The sequence below is a fragment of the Salmo salar genome, chromosome ssa26 (genome assembly GCF_905237065.1).
Source record: "Salmo salar chromosome ssa26, Ssal_v3.1, whole genome shotgun sequence".
NCBI lineage: Eukaryota > Metazoa > Chordata > Actinopteri > Salmoniformes > Salmonidae > Salmo > Salmo salar.
Window position 1 is genome coordinate 44,853,022 of NC_059467.1, and position 13,651 is coordinate 44,866,672.

Here is a 13,651-nt window from a genome sequence, read left to right on the forward strand (position 1 = left end):
TGCCGTCAACGCAGTCAGTCTAGCCACAGTCAAGAGGAATGTTAGGGAGATTACTGAAGAGATGCCACTTATCCAGCAGCAGATGAAGGCACAGGCCCTTAGGTTGCAACATGTGGGAAAGTCTCTCCAGGACACTATTCTGGTGGTCAACACACACGCTACTCTCCTGAACAAAACTATCCTGTCTGTAGGAAAGCTAGCAGAGGTCATGAACCATGACTATGCCCATGTCCAATTGGTTCGATTGTTACTGGAGGATTTTCTCCGTGAAGTTAGCTCCTCTATGGACCACTTGGCCATGAATAGAATCCCCTCATATCTAGTGCCCCTCTCAATGGTGCACGACATATTGACCTCAGCTACTTCAACCACGATAAGGCCGTTACAGTCACATTTGGCCTATAGTCTGGGGTCGGCCATCCCAATACACGTTGATGTGATCGTAATGAAGTGGGTTTTCTACTGACGCTGCCGGTTGTTGAACTGGAGAATATCTATAGATTGAAAACGGTTCTCAATGTAGGATTTTGGCGCGACAGTACCCACGTAAAGATTGCCACGCCCCCAGTTGTAGCTTACCAGGAAAACAACCCAGATTTCTATCTCACCCCTAACCTGCTAATGTGTACTCTAACCAAAGATGTCCACTACCTTTGTCCTAGCAAACCATTTGTCAGGGATAACACCGAGCGTCTTTGTGGTATTAAAGCTATCACCAGCGAAGAACGCTGTAGAGCCAAACTAACAGCCAGGGATGGGGCCACCACCACACAAGTGGAGGTGGTAGGGAACCGATGGTTGGGCAACACACCGTTCGCGTCCGCCACTATGACTTACGAACGCCATGACTCCATCACCCAATTGAACCTCCCCAACCAGACTGTTTTTGTTACGGTACCAGAGGGGGCGATTATTCACGTAGACGACCTCGCTCTATACCACCTTCCCGACGACCGGATAGACACAGAGATTGAAATGCCGGACGCTTTTGCTAAACGTTCCCTTGAGTTACCACAAGCCATTCAATACCAAATCCAGTACGAGGGACCCATGACTGTTGATCTTAGCGTACTGGATGAGGCACTGTTAGTCGACCCGACTGACTACAGACCAAAAGATTGGTCTGTCGCCCGCTCTTGGACGGTGCCGGACAGTATCCTGACTGTTACTATGATCCTTGGTCTTATTTCCCTGTGTGCACCTACTACGTACACAGGCGCACACGTGCAATGGAAGACCTAATGAGGTCTTATACTAGGATCACCCGTGGGATGGAAGCGATCCCGATTTTTGGAAAGTTGGCAATGGATCCGGAAACCCTCTTACAGGGCCCAGTCCCAGCCTCCTCTCCCGAACTCGCTAGGTCAGCCCAGTAATGTCCCTGATGTAAGCTTTGGCCTTCAGGGGCCAAGTTTTTCCAAGTGCCTTAACTACCCACCTGCAAGTAGGATCACCCTAGACATGACATTAGAGACAATGCCATGATAGAGCTATTTAGCCTAGACCTTGGACATATATAGAACATAGTCCATATTAGATGATTAAGGTGTGGTAGACATATTTTGTATACTTTTATGTTTTTATTCCAATTTTTCGTTTCATTACCTTTGACACTTAGGAAGCCTTAGAGCCAAGACGCCGCTCGTTTGGGGAGGAAATGTAATGATGTATTGCCTGAGTGTTGTGCATTATTAACGTCTGCCAAGTTACTGCCTAGGTCCACTAGCCGGGATAACCGGACGACGGGCCGGAACACAGAGCCACTGCCAGACCTCCTAGGTCCATTCTGGTGGTGATCCACAGCTTGCGGAAAGCTGACCAGGGTGAACCACCAAAGGGGGGGGGGGGGGCTGCTCTGATGATCCACAGACCAGGACATCCGATGGTCATTCTTATGGTGGGTTGCAACATGCAGAATCATTCCAAGTTGAACCTACCAGAGGGGGACTGTCATGACTGTCCTGATCAGGTCAGGGTACAGGAGACCACCACCCTACAGATTATCTCCCAAACCCCCAACAGAGGAGGAGAGATCTAGGGGTCTGAAGATGTGGGGGTTTTATGACCCCTCACGCCCATAATAAACCTTAGGCCACAGAGAAATTCCTTTGTCCTCACAATGGAGAACTGGCCTCAGAACATTAAACATGCAATAAAGGGACTTTGGAACAATGGTTTCCGTCAGCCACAATGGTGGTCATGACGAGAGGTGGAATATGAAAATGTATGTAACTTTTGTATTGTTATTAAAGTTTAAGAGATTACGTTATTATGAAAACATTGTACCTTTAAGAGTTTTCCCAGTATATGCCTGATGTTTATACATTGTACGTTGTGTGGAAAATATCCAAATCAAAGAGAATGTTTTGGTAAAGATGAGATGTGAAGGTAGTGTCTAAAATAGGATTTTAGTCAAATCTAGGCCTTGCCCCTTAACTTGGTCCGCCCAGAGAATTGCCCTAAAGGCGGTTACGCCCACTTCTGACCCGAGGGTATAAGACAGGAGAGTGAAGAATTAACATATCAGACTAATTGACCCCAAGCTGCAGCGAAGCTCTAACAAAGTCAACGAACCCCAAAACGAAACACAAGGTTGAAGACAAAGAAATCTTTTTCTACACGAGCTACGGACGAGTAGCTGTGTCTAAGCGGGTGAATTCAAGCCGAACCACCCAGCCTCCACTCTCCATTGAATCGTGGTATCTACACCGTTCGAATCCTAAGCTGTGAGCTCTGAGCTACAGAGCTGTCTGTCCTCAGAAGACCCCTTTCAGATCAAGGGCGAGGGATCAGACCACTAAGCCAAGAAGGACACTGACATCGTGAGGACAACCAGAGAGTTGCGCCGGAGAAGTGCGTCATTGAGAAGCCTAAACGACCCACGCGGAGCTTCCCACCTGAGACCTCCAACACGTAATTACATCATTATATTCTGACCCATAAGAGCGGCAGTTCGGGGCAAGGCTAGGTTTAAATAAGCATGGCTGACAAATGAACCCAAATGTATATTTCTCTCGTGTACTTTCTTTGTTTCTCTCTCTTTTAAATCCCCATTTTGGGTAACACGCGCCATAGTGTGTTGGCCCGTTATACTAAGTCCTAATCAATAGCTAGACTGTGTTTTGTGTATGTGTATTTTTATCATCATTTTAGCTTGCTAGTAAATAAATAATCAACTAAGATTGGTGTGGTAAACTCATTGGTGTAGCCCGGGTTCGTGCAGATTCCCGGATTATGCGACGTTCAGACATGAGACAAGAGGTTGATTAATTTAGCGACTGTTGTAAAATCGATATTCTGATATCCTTTGAGTTAATTTGGGAAATAGAAACTCAATCAAAATAATGTTCCCATGGTGCCCCAGGTTAATGAGTTAATAATTGCGTGATTCATTGCTTAATTCATTTAATCACGCAATTATAAACCGTTAATCATTCGATGAGCAACAGTCGTCACATTAACTAATACAACGTCACGACACTGCCCTATAGTAGAGAATATAATAATATAATAACTCACCACCCAGAAGAGAGTGTCATAGCCTGGTACTACCCTATAGTAGAGTATATAATAACTCACCACCCAAAAGAGAGTGTCAGAGCCTGGTACTACCCTATAGTAGAGTATATAATAATATAATAACTCACCACCCAGAAGAGAGTGTCAGAGCCTGGTACTACCCTATAGTAGAGTATATAATAATATAATAACTCACCACCCAAAAGAGAGTGTCAGAGCCTGGTACTACCCTATAGTAGAGTATATAATAATATAATAACTCACCACCCAAAAGAGAGTGTCAGAGCCTGGTACTACCCTATAGTAGAGTATATAATAATATAATAACTCACCACCCAAAAGAGAGTGTCAGAGCCTGGTACTACCCTATAGTAGAGTATATAATAATATAATAACTCACCACCCAAAAGAGAGTGTCAGAGCCTGGTACTACCCTATAGTAGAGTATATAATAATATAATAACTCACCACCCAGAAGAGAGTGTCAGAGCCTGGTACTGCCCTATAGTAGAGTATATAATAACTCACCACCCAAAAGAGAGTGTCAGAGCCTGGTACTGCCCTATAGTAGAGTATATAATAATATAATAACTCACCACCCAGAAGAGAGTGCCATGTGCCAGAGCCTGATACTGCCCTATTGTAGAGAGCACACTGAGGATAAGACAGGCGAGCACGATGAGGAACCTGCAGGACAGAACAACATTCAAATCACTTTATGTATGACGTGGAGAGGTATATAAAACAACGCAGAGTATGTGGGAAATGATTGAAAGCAGTCAAGAGAATACACAGACGCCCCCAAAAGTTACATATTGGAGCTTTAAAGCTGAGAACTATGACTTAAAACACTTGTGGTGTTAACCCACTTTAAGCTGAGAACTATGATTTAAAACACTCGTGGTGTTAACCCACTAATCTGAGAACTATTATTTAAAACACTCGTGGTGGTAACCCACTTTAAGCTGAGAAGTATGATTTAAAAACACTTGTGGTGTTAACCCACTTTAACCTGAGAACTATGATTTAAAACACTCATGGTGTTAACCCACTTTGAGTGTTTTTTTGTCAGTCATAAGCCGACATGATGTTCAGTATCTATCCTTCATGAGCCTCTAGGTGTGTTTGACTGTAGAGTCAGGTTCTCTGTGTGTGCCGTGCAGTGTGCTAACAGGGTAGAGCAGTGCAGCAGTGGGCCTGTAGCCAGTAGAGTAGCTACCTCAGCTGAACTCAGGCCTCAACTGACGTGGACTCAGTATATGTGTCACCAGATCAAACACACCTTCTTCACACCAAACATAAAGAGATTCGGCACACACACGCACACACACACACTCTAATGCCACTACCATGCCAGCCCCTGACTTTCTGAAAGGACAACAACATCCTGTCATTCTATTTGATCTCAAGGTCATACGTTATTTTTCCAACTGAACCAACAATCAGACCACTGTGAGTCCTCAAGAGGACTGAGATAAAAAGCTTTTCTTTGTACAAGATAAGGCTACAAGCTGCTACAACACAACTGAGCCAGACACAATGCAGATGACGTTGTAAATGTCCATTTCCACCCCTTGACAAGTTGTCTGATGTTGCCTCAGTCATTGGGAGTCCTATTGAGATGATATCTAGCAGTTTGTGTAGGTCTACACCAGTGGCCAGATAGTAATGATAGACCTACCGTATGAACCTATAGCAATACTAAGATAGAAGCCCTGGCCCCGTCAACTAGCCTCCTTGCTCCTGTCAAAACACTTTCCAACTGTTGGTAATACACAAGTTACTTGCATTGATGGAAACTACAGATGTAGGATCTTAATTTGAGCCAGTTTGGCTACAGCAGGAAAATAATCCTGCAGCAACAGGAAATGTGAATTATTATGTGGATTACAATTGATGGACATTTTTGTTGGGTTTGATACATTTTTCTTTAGGGCAAATCAAGTCTGAAATTTCAAAGTGGAAATTACAAACTTTAGAAGCCTTTTTAAAACTCAAATACACTACTGGTTTGCATTTTCTGCTGTGCAGGAAAATTATCTACAACAAAAGAGTGATCAAATTAAGATCCTACATCTGTAGGGAGAGGGGTTGCTGTTTTGTTTGCAGTTAGTGTTTGTTCCATTGAGGCCCTTATCACCTTACGGCATGTCCGGTGTGCTTACTGATGACTGGTCTGGAATCCAACCACCTCACCACCACACTTCAACACACATAGAACAGAGAAGAAGAGGGATCCACTGTGAAGCAGCCAGTAGAACAGAGAAGAAGAGGGATTCACTGTGCAGCAGCCAGTAGAACAGAGAAGAAGAGGGATTCACTGTGCAGCAGCCAGTAGAACAGAGAAGAAGAGGGATCCGCTGTGAAGCAGCCAGTAGAACAGAGAAGAAGAGAGATCCACTGTGAAGAAGCCAGTAGAACAGAGAAGAAGAGGGATCCACTGTGAAGCAGCCAGTAGAACAAAGAAGAGGGATCCACTGTGAAGCAGCCAGTAGAACAGAGAAGAAGAGGGATCCACTGTGAAGCAGCCATTAGAACAGAGAAGAAGAGGGATCCACTGTGAAGCAGCCAGTAGAACAGAGAAGAAGAGGGATCCACTGTGAAGCAGCCAGTAGAACAAAGAAGAGGGATCCACTGTGCAGCAGCCAGTAGAACAGAGAAGAAGAGGGATCCACTGTGCAGCAGCCAGTAGAACAGAGAAGAGGGATCCACTGTGCAGCAGCCAGTAGAACAGAGAAGAAGAGGGATCCACTGTGAAGCAGCCAGTAGAACAGAGAAGAAGAGGGATCCGCTGTGAAGCAGCCAGTAGAACAGAGAAGAAGAGGGATCCACTGTGAAGCAGCCAGTAGAACAGAGAAGAAGAGGGATCCACTGTGCAGCAGCCAGTAGAACAGAGAAGAAGAGGGATCCACTGTGAAGCAGCCAGTAGAACAGAGAAGAGGGATCCACTGTGAAGCAGCCAGTAGAACAGAGAAGAAGAGGGATCCACTGTGAAGCAGCCAGTAGAACAGAGAAGAGGGATCCACTGTGCAGCAGCCAGTAGAACAGAGAAGAAGAGGGATCCACTGTGAAGCAGCCAGTAGAACAGAGAAGAAGAGGGATCCACTGTGAAGCAGCCAGTAGAACAGAGAAGAAGAGGGATCCACTGTGCAGCAGCCAGTAGAACAGAGAAGAAGAGGGATCCACTGTGCAGCAGCCAGTAGAACAGAGAAGAAGAGGGATTCACTGTGCAGCAGCCAGTAGAACAGAGAAGAAGAGGGATCCACTGTGAAGAAGCCAGTAGAACAGAGAAGAAGAGGGATCCACTGTGAAGCAGCCAGTAGAACAGAGAAGAAGAGGGATCCACTGTGAAGCAGCCAGTAGAACAGAGAAGAAGAGGGATCCACTGTGCAGCAGCCAGTAGAACAGAGAAGAAGAGGGATCCACTGTGAAGCAGCCAGTAGAACAGAGAAGAAGAGGGATCCACTGTGAAGCAGCCAGTAGAACAGAGAAGAAGAGGGATCCACTGTGCAGCAGCCAGTAGAACAGAGAAGAAGAGGGATCCACTGTGAAGCAGCCAGTAGAACATAGAAGAAGAGGGATCCACTGTGAAGCAGCCAGTAGAACAGAGAAGAAGAGGGATCCACTGTGAAGCAGCCAGTAGAACAGAGAAGAAGAGGGATCCACTGTGCAGCAGCCAGTAGAACAGAGAAGAAGAGGGATCCACTGTGCAGCAGCCAGTAGAACAGAGAAGAAGAGGGATCCACTGTGAAGCAGCCAGTAGAACAGAGAAGAAGAGGGATCCACTGTGAAGCAGCCAGTAGAACAGAGAAGAAGAGGGATTCACTGTGCAGCAGCCAGTAGAACAGAGAAGAAGAGGGATCCACTGTGAAGCAGCCAGTAGAACAGAGAAGAAGAGGGATCCACTGTGAAGCAGCCAGTAGAACAGAGAAGAAGAGGGATCCACTGTGAAGAAGCCAGTAGAACAGAGAAGAAGAGGGATCCACTGTGAAGCAGCCAGTAGAACAGAGAAGAAGAGGGATCAACTGTCCAGAACAGACTATGGGAGGCACACAGTACTACATAGAGCCATGGCTACATGGAACTCTATTCCACATCAAGTAATTGATGCAAGTAGAATCATTTAAAAAAACAGATAGAACCTTATGGAACAGTTGGGACTGTGAAGACACACACACACACACATGCTAACACAAGCACTCTACACACACGAACACATGGATGTTGTATTTTAGATATGTGGTAGTAGAGTAGTGGCCTAAGGGCACACACTGAATGCGTTGTGAAAAGTGTTATGAAATGTAATGTCATGTTATATTTGTATATAACTGTCTTAATGTTGCTTCACCCCAGGAAGAGTAGCTGCTGCCTTGGCAGGAACTAATGGGGATCCATAATAAACCCCAGGAAGAGTAGTTGCTGCCTTGGCAGGAACTAATGGGGATCGATAATAAACCCCAGGAAGAATAGCTGCTGCCTTGGCAGGAACTAATGGGGATCCATAATAAACCCCAGGAAGAAAGAGTAAATGCTGCCTTGGCAGGAACTAATGGGGATCCATAATAAACCCCAGGAAGAGTAGCTGCTGCCTTGGCAGGAACTAATGGGGATCCATAATAAACCCCAGGAAGAGTAAATGCTGCCTTGGCAGGAACTAATGGGGATCCATAATAAACCCCAGGAAGAGTAAATGCTGCCTTGGCAGGAACTAATGGGGATCCTTAATAAATACAAATAACATGGGCTTTACTGGCCTCTATATAGTGGGCTGTGTGGGCCCTATTGAGCTCTACACAATACTGTAAGCATCACATCTCCAAGCACCATGTATTATTGATGGGCAGGATCTCTTCCAGTCTACTGCGTCTGCAGGGGGTAGCAGGACAGAGCAGAGAGGGGTAGACAGCAGCACTGTGTACAGGTAATCACATCATAAGGTTTTACTATCAGCCACTCTCTATGATAGAGCACATCTAAGGCAGGTTGACTTGTGACGTCATAGACGGCTGGCTTGTGGAGCGAAGGGACAATGTGATAGTTTCATGTGGCAGTGTCACTGTGTCGAGTCTCAGTCTCCCTGTTATATAGCTCAATCATTGTGAACGTCATGACTCAACAATGTTTAGTGGAGTCTAAGGATCTGAAGGTAAATGTATGTATCCAACAAAATGTTGCCATGGCATTATTCATGGAAGCATTGTAAACAGCATACAGTAAGTAGCACAAGCACATAGCTTGAGGCAACATGCCAACACTACAGAGGTCATGGTATAACACAGACACACACAAAGACACACACATTCTCTCTCGTGGGGGAGGTCCTGCAGTCCTGATTGCACTCTGTCTGGAGCGCTCACTCTGGCTCAGTGATAAGCCAATGTTCATTCCTGCCTCCCACTCTTACAGTTACACAACAATGAAAGAACATTAACATTACATTTGAGTTATTTAGCAGATGCAAGTATCCAGAGTGACTTAAAGTTGGTGAATTCATCTCAAGGTAGCTAGGTGAGACAACCACATATCACAGTTAGAAACTGCGTAAGTAAAGTACATTTTGGATAAAAAAAACTCAAATGTCATGACAGGCTTGACATGGAAACAGAAAACAATTATGTATACTTTCCAAAAGTCGACAACATCAAAAAATAGACAAGGTGGGATCTTTTTGTGTCGGTAAAATGAATTATTATGCGAGAAATTTAATTGGAAACGCTTTTATGTGCAAATATTGATCTAATAACCATCATATCAAAGAAAACTTTGAGTCACACGATGACATGTTGTGTGGTCCTCCTACTACGACTCGTCTTGAAAGCATGCAGTGTATTAGGCTACAGATGAAATCAATTCTCATAAACTTCACAGCTTGGTGAAAGTGCAAAGTGATGAGTTTGATTCTCTCCCCCCCCAAAAAAAGTCAAAGGTCTTATTCTGGTGACATGATCATCGATGCTTAGCTGCCATTTGACAAATAAAAATTATCTTTCACTTTTGTCCATAATAATCTCATCATGTAATGTCGGCTATGCGTATCTGCGCGCTGTTGGCTAGAGCACACCGTGCCAATACTAGAGAGGGCACACTCTCTACATAACGCAACATTTTTGTGAGAAAACTATCACAGTTGAAAATGCGATGGAAATTAATGTAATTTGTATTTTGTTATTCCGTAAATGGAATTTAACCGCGAAAATGTATTTTTATGTGCACTACGTCATCACGCACAGCCTTTGTATTTGCCACAAGTAAATTTGATGGAAACACATATCTGGTGGGAAAATCTGGATTTTAGAATATTCGCATGAAAAACTGTCGCCAATTGGATGGACACCTAGCTATAGTAAATACTTCCCTCGTTAAAGCAGCTATCAGCAAAGTCAGTGGTAGTAAGAAAAGACACGTGTGAGTTTAGTGTAAAAAAAAAGGAAAGGTTATACCTTGCACCCCCATTGGAACGCTAGACGTTACCTTGTTAAGATGGTTTTGGCTTTGTAAAGTTACTTAGAAAGTTAGAACCCAACTGTCCAGACTCTTAACATCTGATATGTCACAATTAAGACAGTGCTGTGATAGGCCTTTTAACAGGTGAGGAAAATACTGCCTAAATACAAATTAATCTATTAAGTAGTTGTTTAGTAGGCAACATTTGTGGAAACAAGGGGGCATCTGTAGTGGTGGTCCATTGGCATCCAGTGCTATCAGGACTATATCTGCCCTGATGCATCAGGACTATATCTGCCCTGATGCATCAGAGCTATCTCTGCCCTGATGCATCAGGCTCCCCCAAAGCAGCCAGCCTGCATCAGGCATCCCCCATCCCACACCAGCAGGTCATAGAGCGGCAGTATCAGGCTACTGCTCTCAAAGCAGCCAGCCGGCCAAGTTTAGCTGCCTGCTATCAACTCCAGTGAGAGGAGATACTGAGCACAGGGGGTTGGTTCGTCAGACTGAACATTCCTCAGCCAGAGATCAGGCCCCCGAAACCCTTACAGTATGCCCACGTCCCTGGTCAACATGCCATGATAGTGTGGTTTCCCCTTGACATCATGATGATATAGGGCTGGTTTTCCCTGGACAACATGATGATACAGAGCTGGTTTCCCCTGGACAACATGATGATATAGGGCTGGTTTCCCCTGGACATCATGATGATATAGGGCTGGTTTTCCCTGGACAACATGATGATATAGGGCTGGTTTCCCCTGGACAACATGATGATATAGGGCTGGTTTCCCCTGGACAACATGATGATATAGGGCTGGTTTCCCCTGGACAACATGATGATATAGGGCTGGTTTTCCCTGGACAACATGATGATATAGGGCTGGTTTTCCCTGGACAACATGATGATATAGGGCTGGTTTCCCCTGGACAACATGATGATATAGGGCTGGTTTCCCCTGGACAACATGATGATATAGGGCTGGTTTCCCCTGGACAACATGATGATACAGAGCTGGTTTCCCCTGGACAACATGATGATATAGGGCTGGTTTCCCCTGGACAACATGATGATATAGGGCTGGTTTCCCCTGGACAACATGATGATACAGGGCTGGTTTCCCCTGGATAACATGATGATATAGGGCTGGTTTCCCCTGGACAACATGATGATATAGGGCTGGTTTTCCCTGGACAACATGATGATATAGGGCTGGTTTTCCCTGGACAACATGATGATATAGGGCTGGTTTTCCCTGGACAACATGATGATATAGGGCTGGTTTTCCCTGGACAACATGATGATATAGGGCTGGTTTCTCAGACACAGCCTAGTCCTAGACTAAAAAGTCTGCTCAACTGAGAATCTCCATTGAAATATACAGTATTTTTAGACCAGTCATAGGCTTAATGTGTGTCCAGGAAACCAGCCCATGGAGATTGACAGAAACTCCATGTTCAGACAAAACGGTCAATACTACATAATAGCAGTCTGACGTCAGTGATGTTCATTAAATACTGAAGTGAGTTTGTTCAGCTGTATAAATCTACATATAGCCTCAATTTTATAGCCTACAGTGTAATTCAGTAACATAATTGCACCGTTAATCACGTGTATAGTATTGTATTAGGACAACTAGAAATAATCCAAAGGATAGCCTAGTGTCATGCCCTTGAACTGCTTTGAACCATTTGGCAAAACGCCCACAAAGCACTTGGCATGGTTGACAAATGCAAGTAATGTGTTCTTGTTATATCAACGTTATTCATCATAAACACTCACACCGAGAAGTGATACACGAAGCATTTCCACCCAGATGGTCTTTCCAGAAAGTTATAAGCGCGTCCTTGAATGTAAGCACGGCTGACGATAACTGGACGACTTGTGCTGTATACGGACATCCGGGGGTTCAGATTGAGCCCGGGTAGGTGAGACACCGACGGTCGAGTGACAGTTGTGTGAATGGTGATGCCCTCGGGGTCACACAGAAACCTGTTGTTAGAAATAAGCGCCCCAGGTTGAGAGGCTGACGCGGCTTGTGACATCTCAAACTCAGTCTGTTTTCTCCCATGTCCCGCCACCATCGAGGACCTCCGTATGTTATTCAGGACTTCATTCCTCTGGGTTGTGTTGTCTGGAGACGACATGCTGTTTGTAGCCTGGTTTGTTTTCTCATCAATGGGACGGACACACGCTTTAGTCTCCGTCTAATGCGGACTTGGTGGATAAATGAAGTGGGACAAAACAGAGCCTGCATGCGGTGGGCGAAAAAAAACAACAACAAAAAACGTACTAAAGCCGCTGCCTTGTCGGATATGTCTCGCTGACCGCCGCTTTCCCGAAATCCTATTATAATAGCTTACATTGGTAGAGCAAGTATCCGACCCATGTTAAATTACGGAAGAAATGTCCCCTACCTGTTGCTGGACGGTTAGACTACTACTTATCGTCAGTTGACTTACTTGTGCGTGCTTGTTTCGCGCTTGATCGCACAAAAGGGGAGGCAGTGCCCTCTGGGCAGCATTGAACAACAATAATTTGCAGCTGTGAGTGTTGACCCCTCAAAACAGCATAGACCAACAGCACACACACTCTCTCTCTATGTTGCTCTCTCTCCCCCTCTCTCGCTCGCTCTCCCCCTCTCTTGCCCCCCTCTCTTTCGTTATCTCTCTCTCTCCCCTCTCTCTTTCGTTCTCTCTCTCTCTCTCCCACACGCTCTTCCCATCTCTACCAATTAACTCCATGAAAGCATACCATAACCTACTGGCAGTTTATGTGTCCTGTAATGATATGGCAGCTGTTAACATAAGTAACAATACCATGCTTGGCTGTCTCTGTGTATAGTTACAATGAGGAATTCATTTAAATGACCTTGACCATCCTTGATAGTGAAGAGGGACACTGGTTTGCTTGCCTTATACAAGGGTTTTAATTGAGAAAAGTAATGTGGCGTTCTAGTGATGACAAGTTCTGTTGTCAGGTACACATTAACCTACCTGACCTGATGACATGAATGTGAGAGAGCACTAGCCTACTGCTAGTGCTGAGCGATTAGTGCTTTTTGATGTCGGTTCTGTTTCGGTTGATTATTTAAAATATAATTATGGTTCGGTTTCATTATGTTGGTTGAATGCTGTAACACAGAATAAAACTAGTAATACAAGTCCCATGATGGTGGTGACTGTCCATTACTGTTTATCACTTACTAACCATCATTTATTCACATTACTTTACCTTCATGAAATATTTGTTTTATTTGATGGCTTTATTATTTCATTCCAAGACATCTCATCTCTGTAGAGCTGCTGCCTATTCTGTCTAACAAAATAACAATTTTATTAGTTCTTCAAAGTACACTGAACAAACATATAAACGCATTATGCAACAATTTCAAAGATTTTACTGAGTTACACTTCATATAAGGAAATCAGTCAATTTAAATAAATGCATTAGGCCTTAATCTATGGATTTCACATGACTGGGAATACAGATATGCATCTGTTGGTCACAGATACCTTAAAAAAAAAAGGTAGGGGCGTGGATCGGAAAACCAGTCAGTATCTGGTGTGACCACCATTTGCCTCATGCAGCCAGACACATCTCCTTCACATAGAGTTGATCAGGCTGTTGATTGTGGCCTGTGGAATGTTGTCCCACTCCTTTCAATGGCTGTGCAAAATTGCTGGA

General features: G+C 44.5%; 1 protein-coding gene across 4 annotated transcripts in view; it reads right to left on the minus strand.

Annotated features, from left to right (window-relative positions):
* Window positions 1–12,603, minus strand: part of LOC106593969 (potassium voltage-gated channel subfamily KQT member 1) — a 51,618-nt gene extending 39,015 nt beyond the window's left edge. For all 4 annotated transcript variants that reach the window (XM_045708594.1, XM_045708593.1, XM_045708592.1 and 1 more), the window contains exons 1-2: window positions 11,747–12,603; window positions 4,116–4,206 (exon numbers count right to left, since the gene is read on the minus strand). In XM_045708594.1, coding sequence (XP_045564550.1) covers window positions 4,116–4,206; window positions 11,747–12,111 — 456 coding nt within the window. In that variant the 5' untranslated portion in view covers window positions 12,112–12,603. The remainder of the gene's footprint in view (window positions 1–4,115; window positions 4,207–11,746) is intronic.
* Between the last annotated feature and the right edge of the window lie 1,048 nt (window positions 12,604–13,651).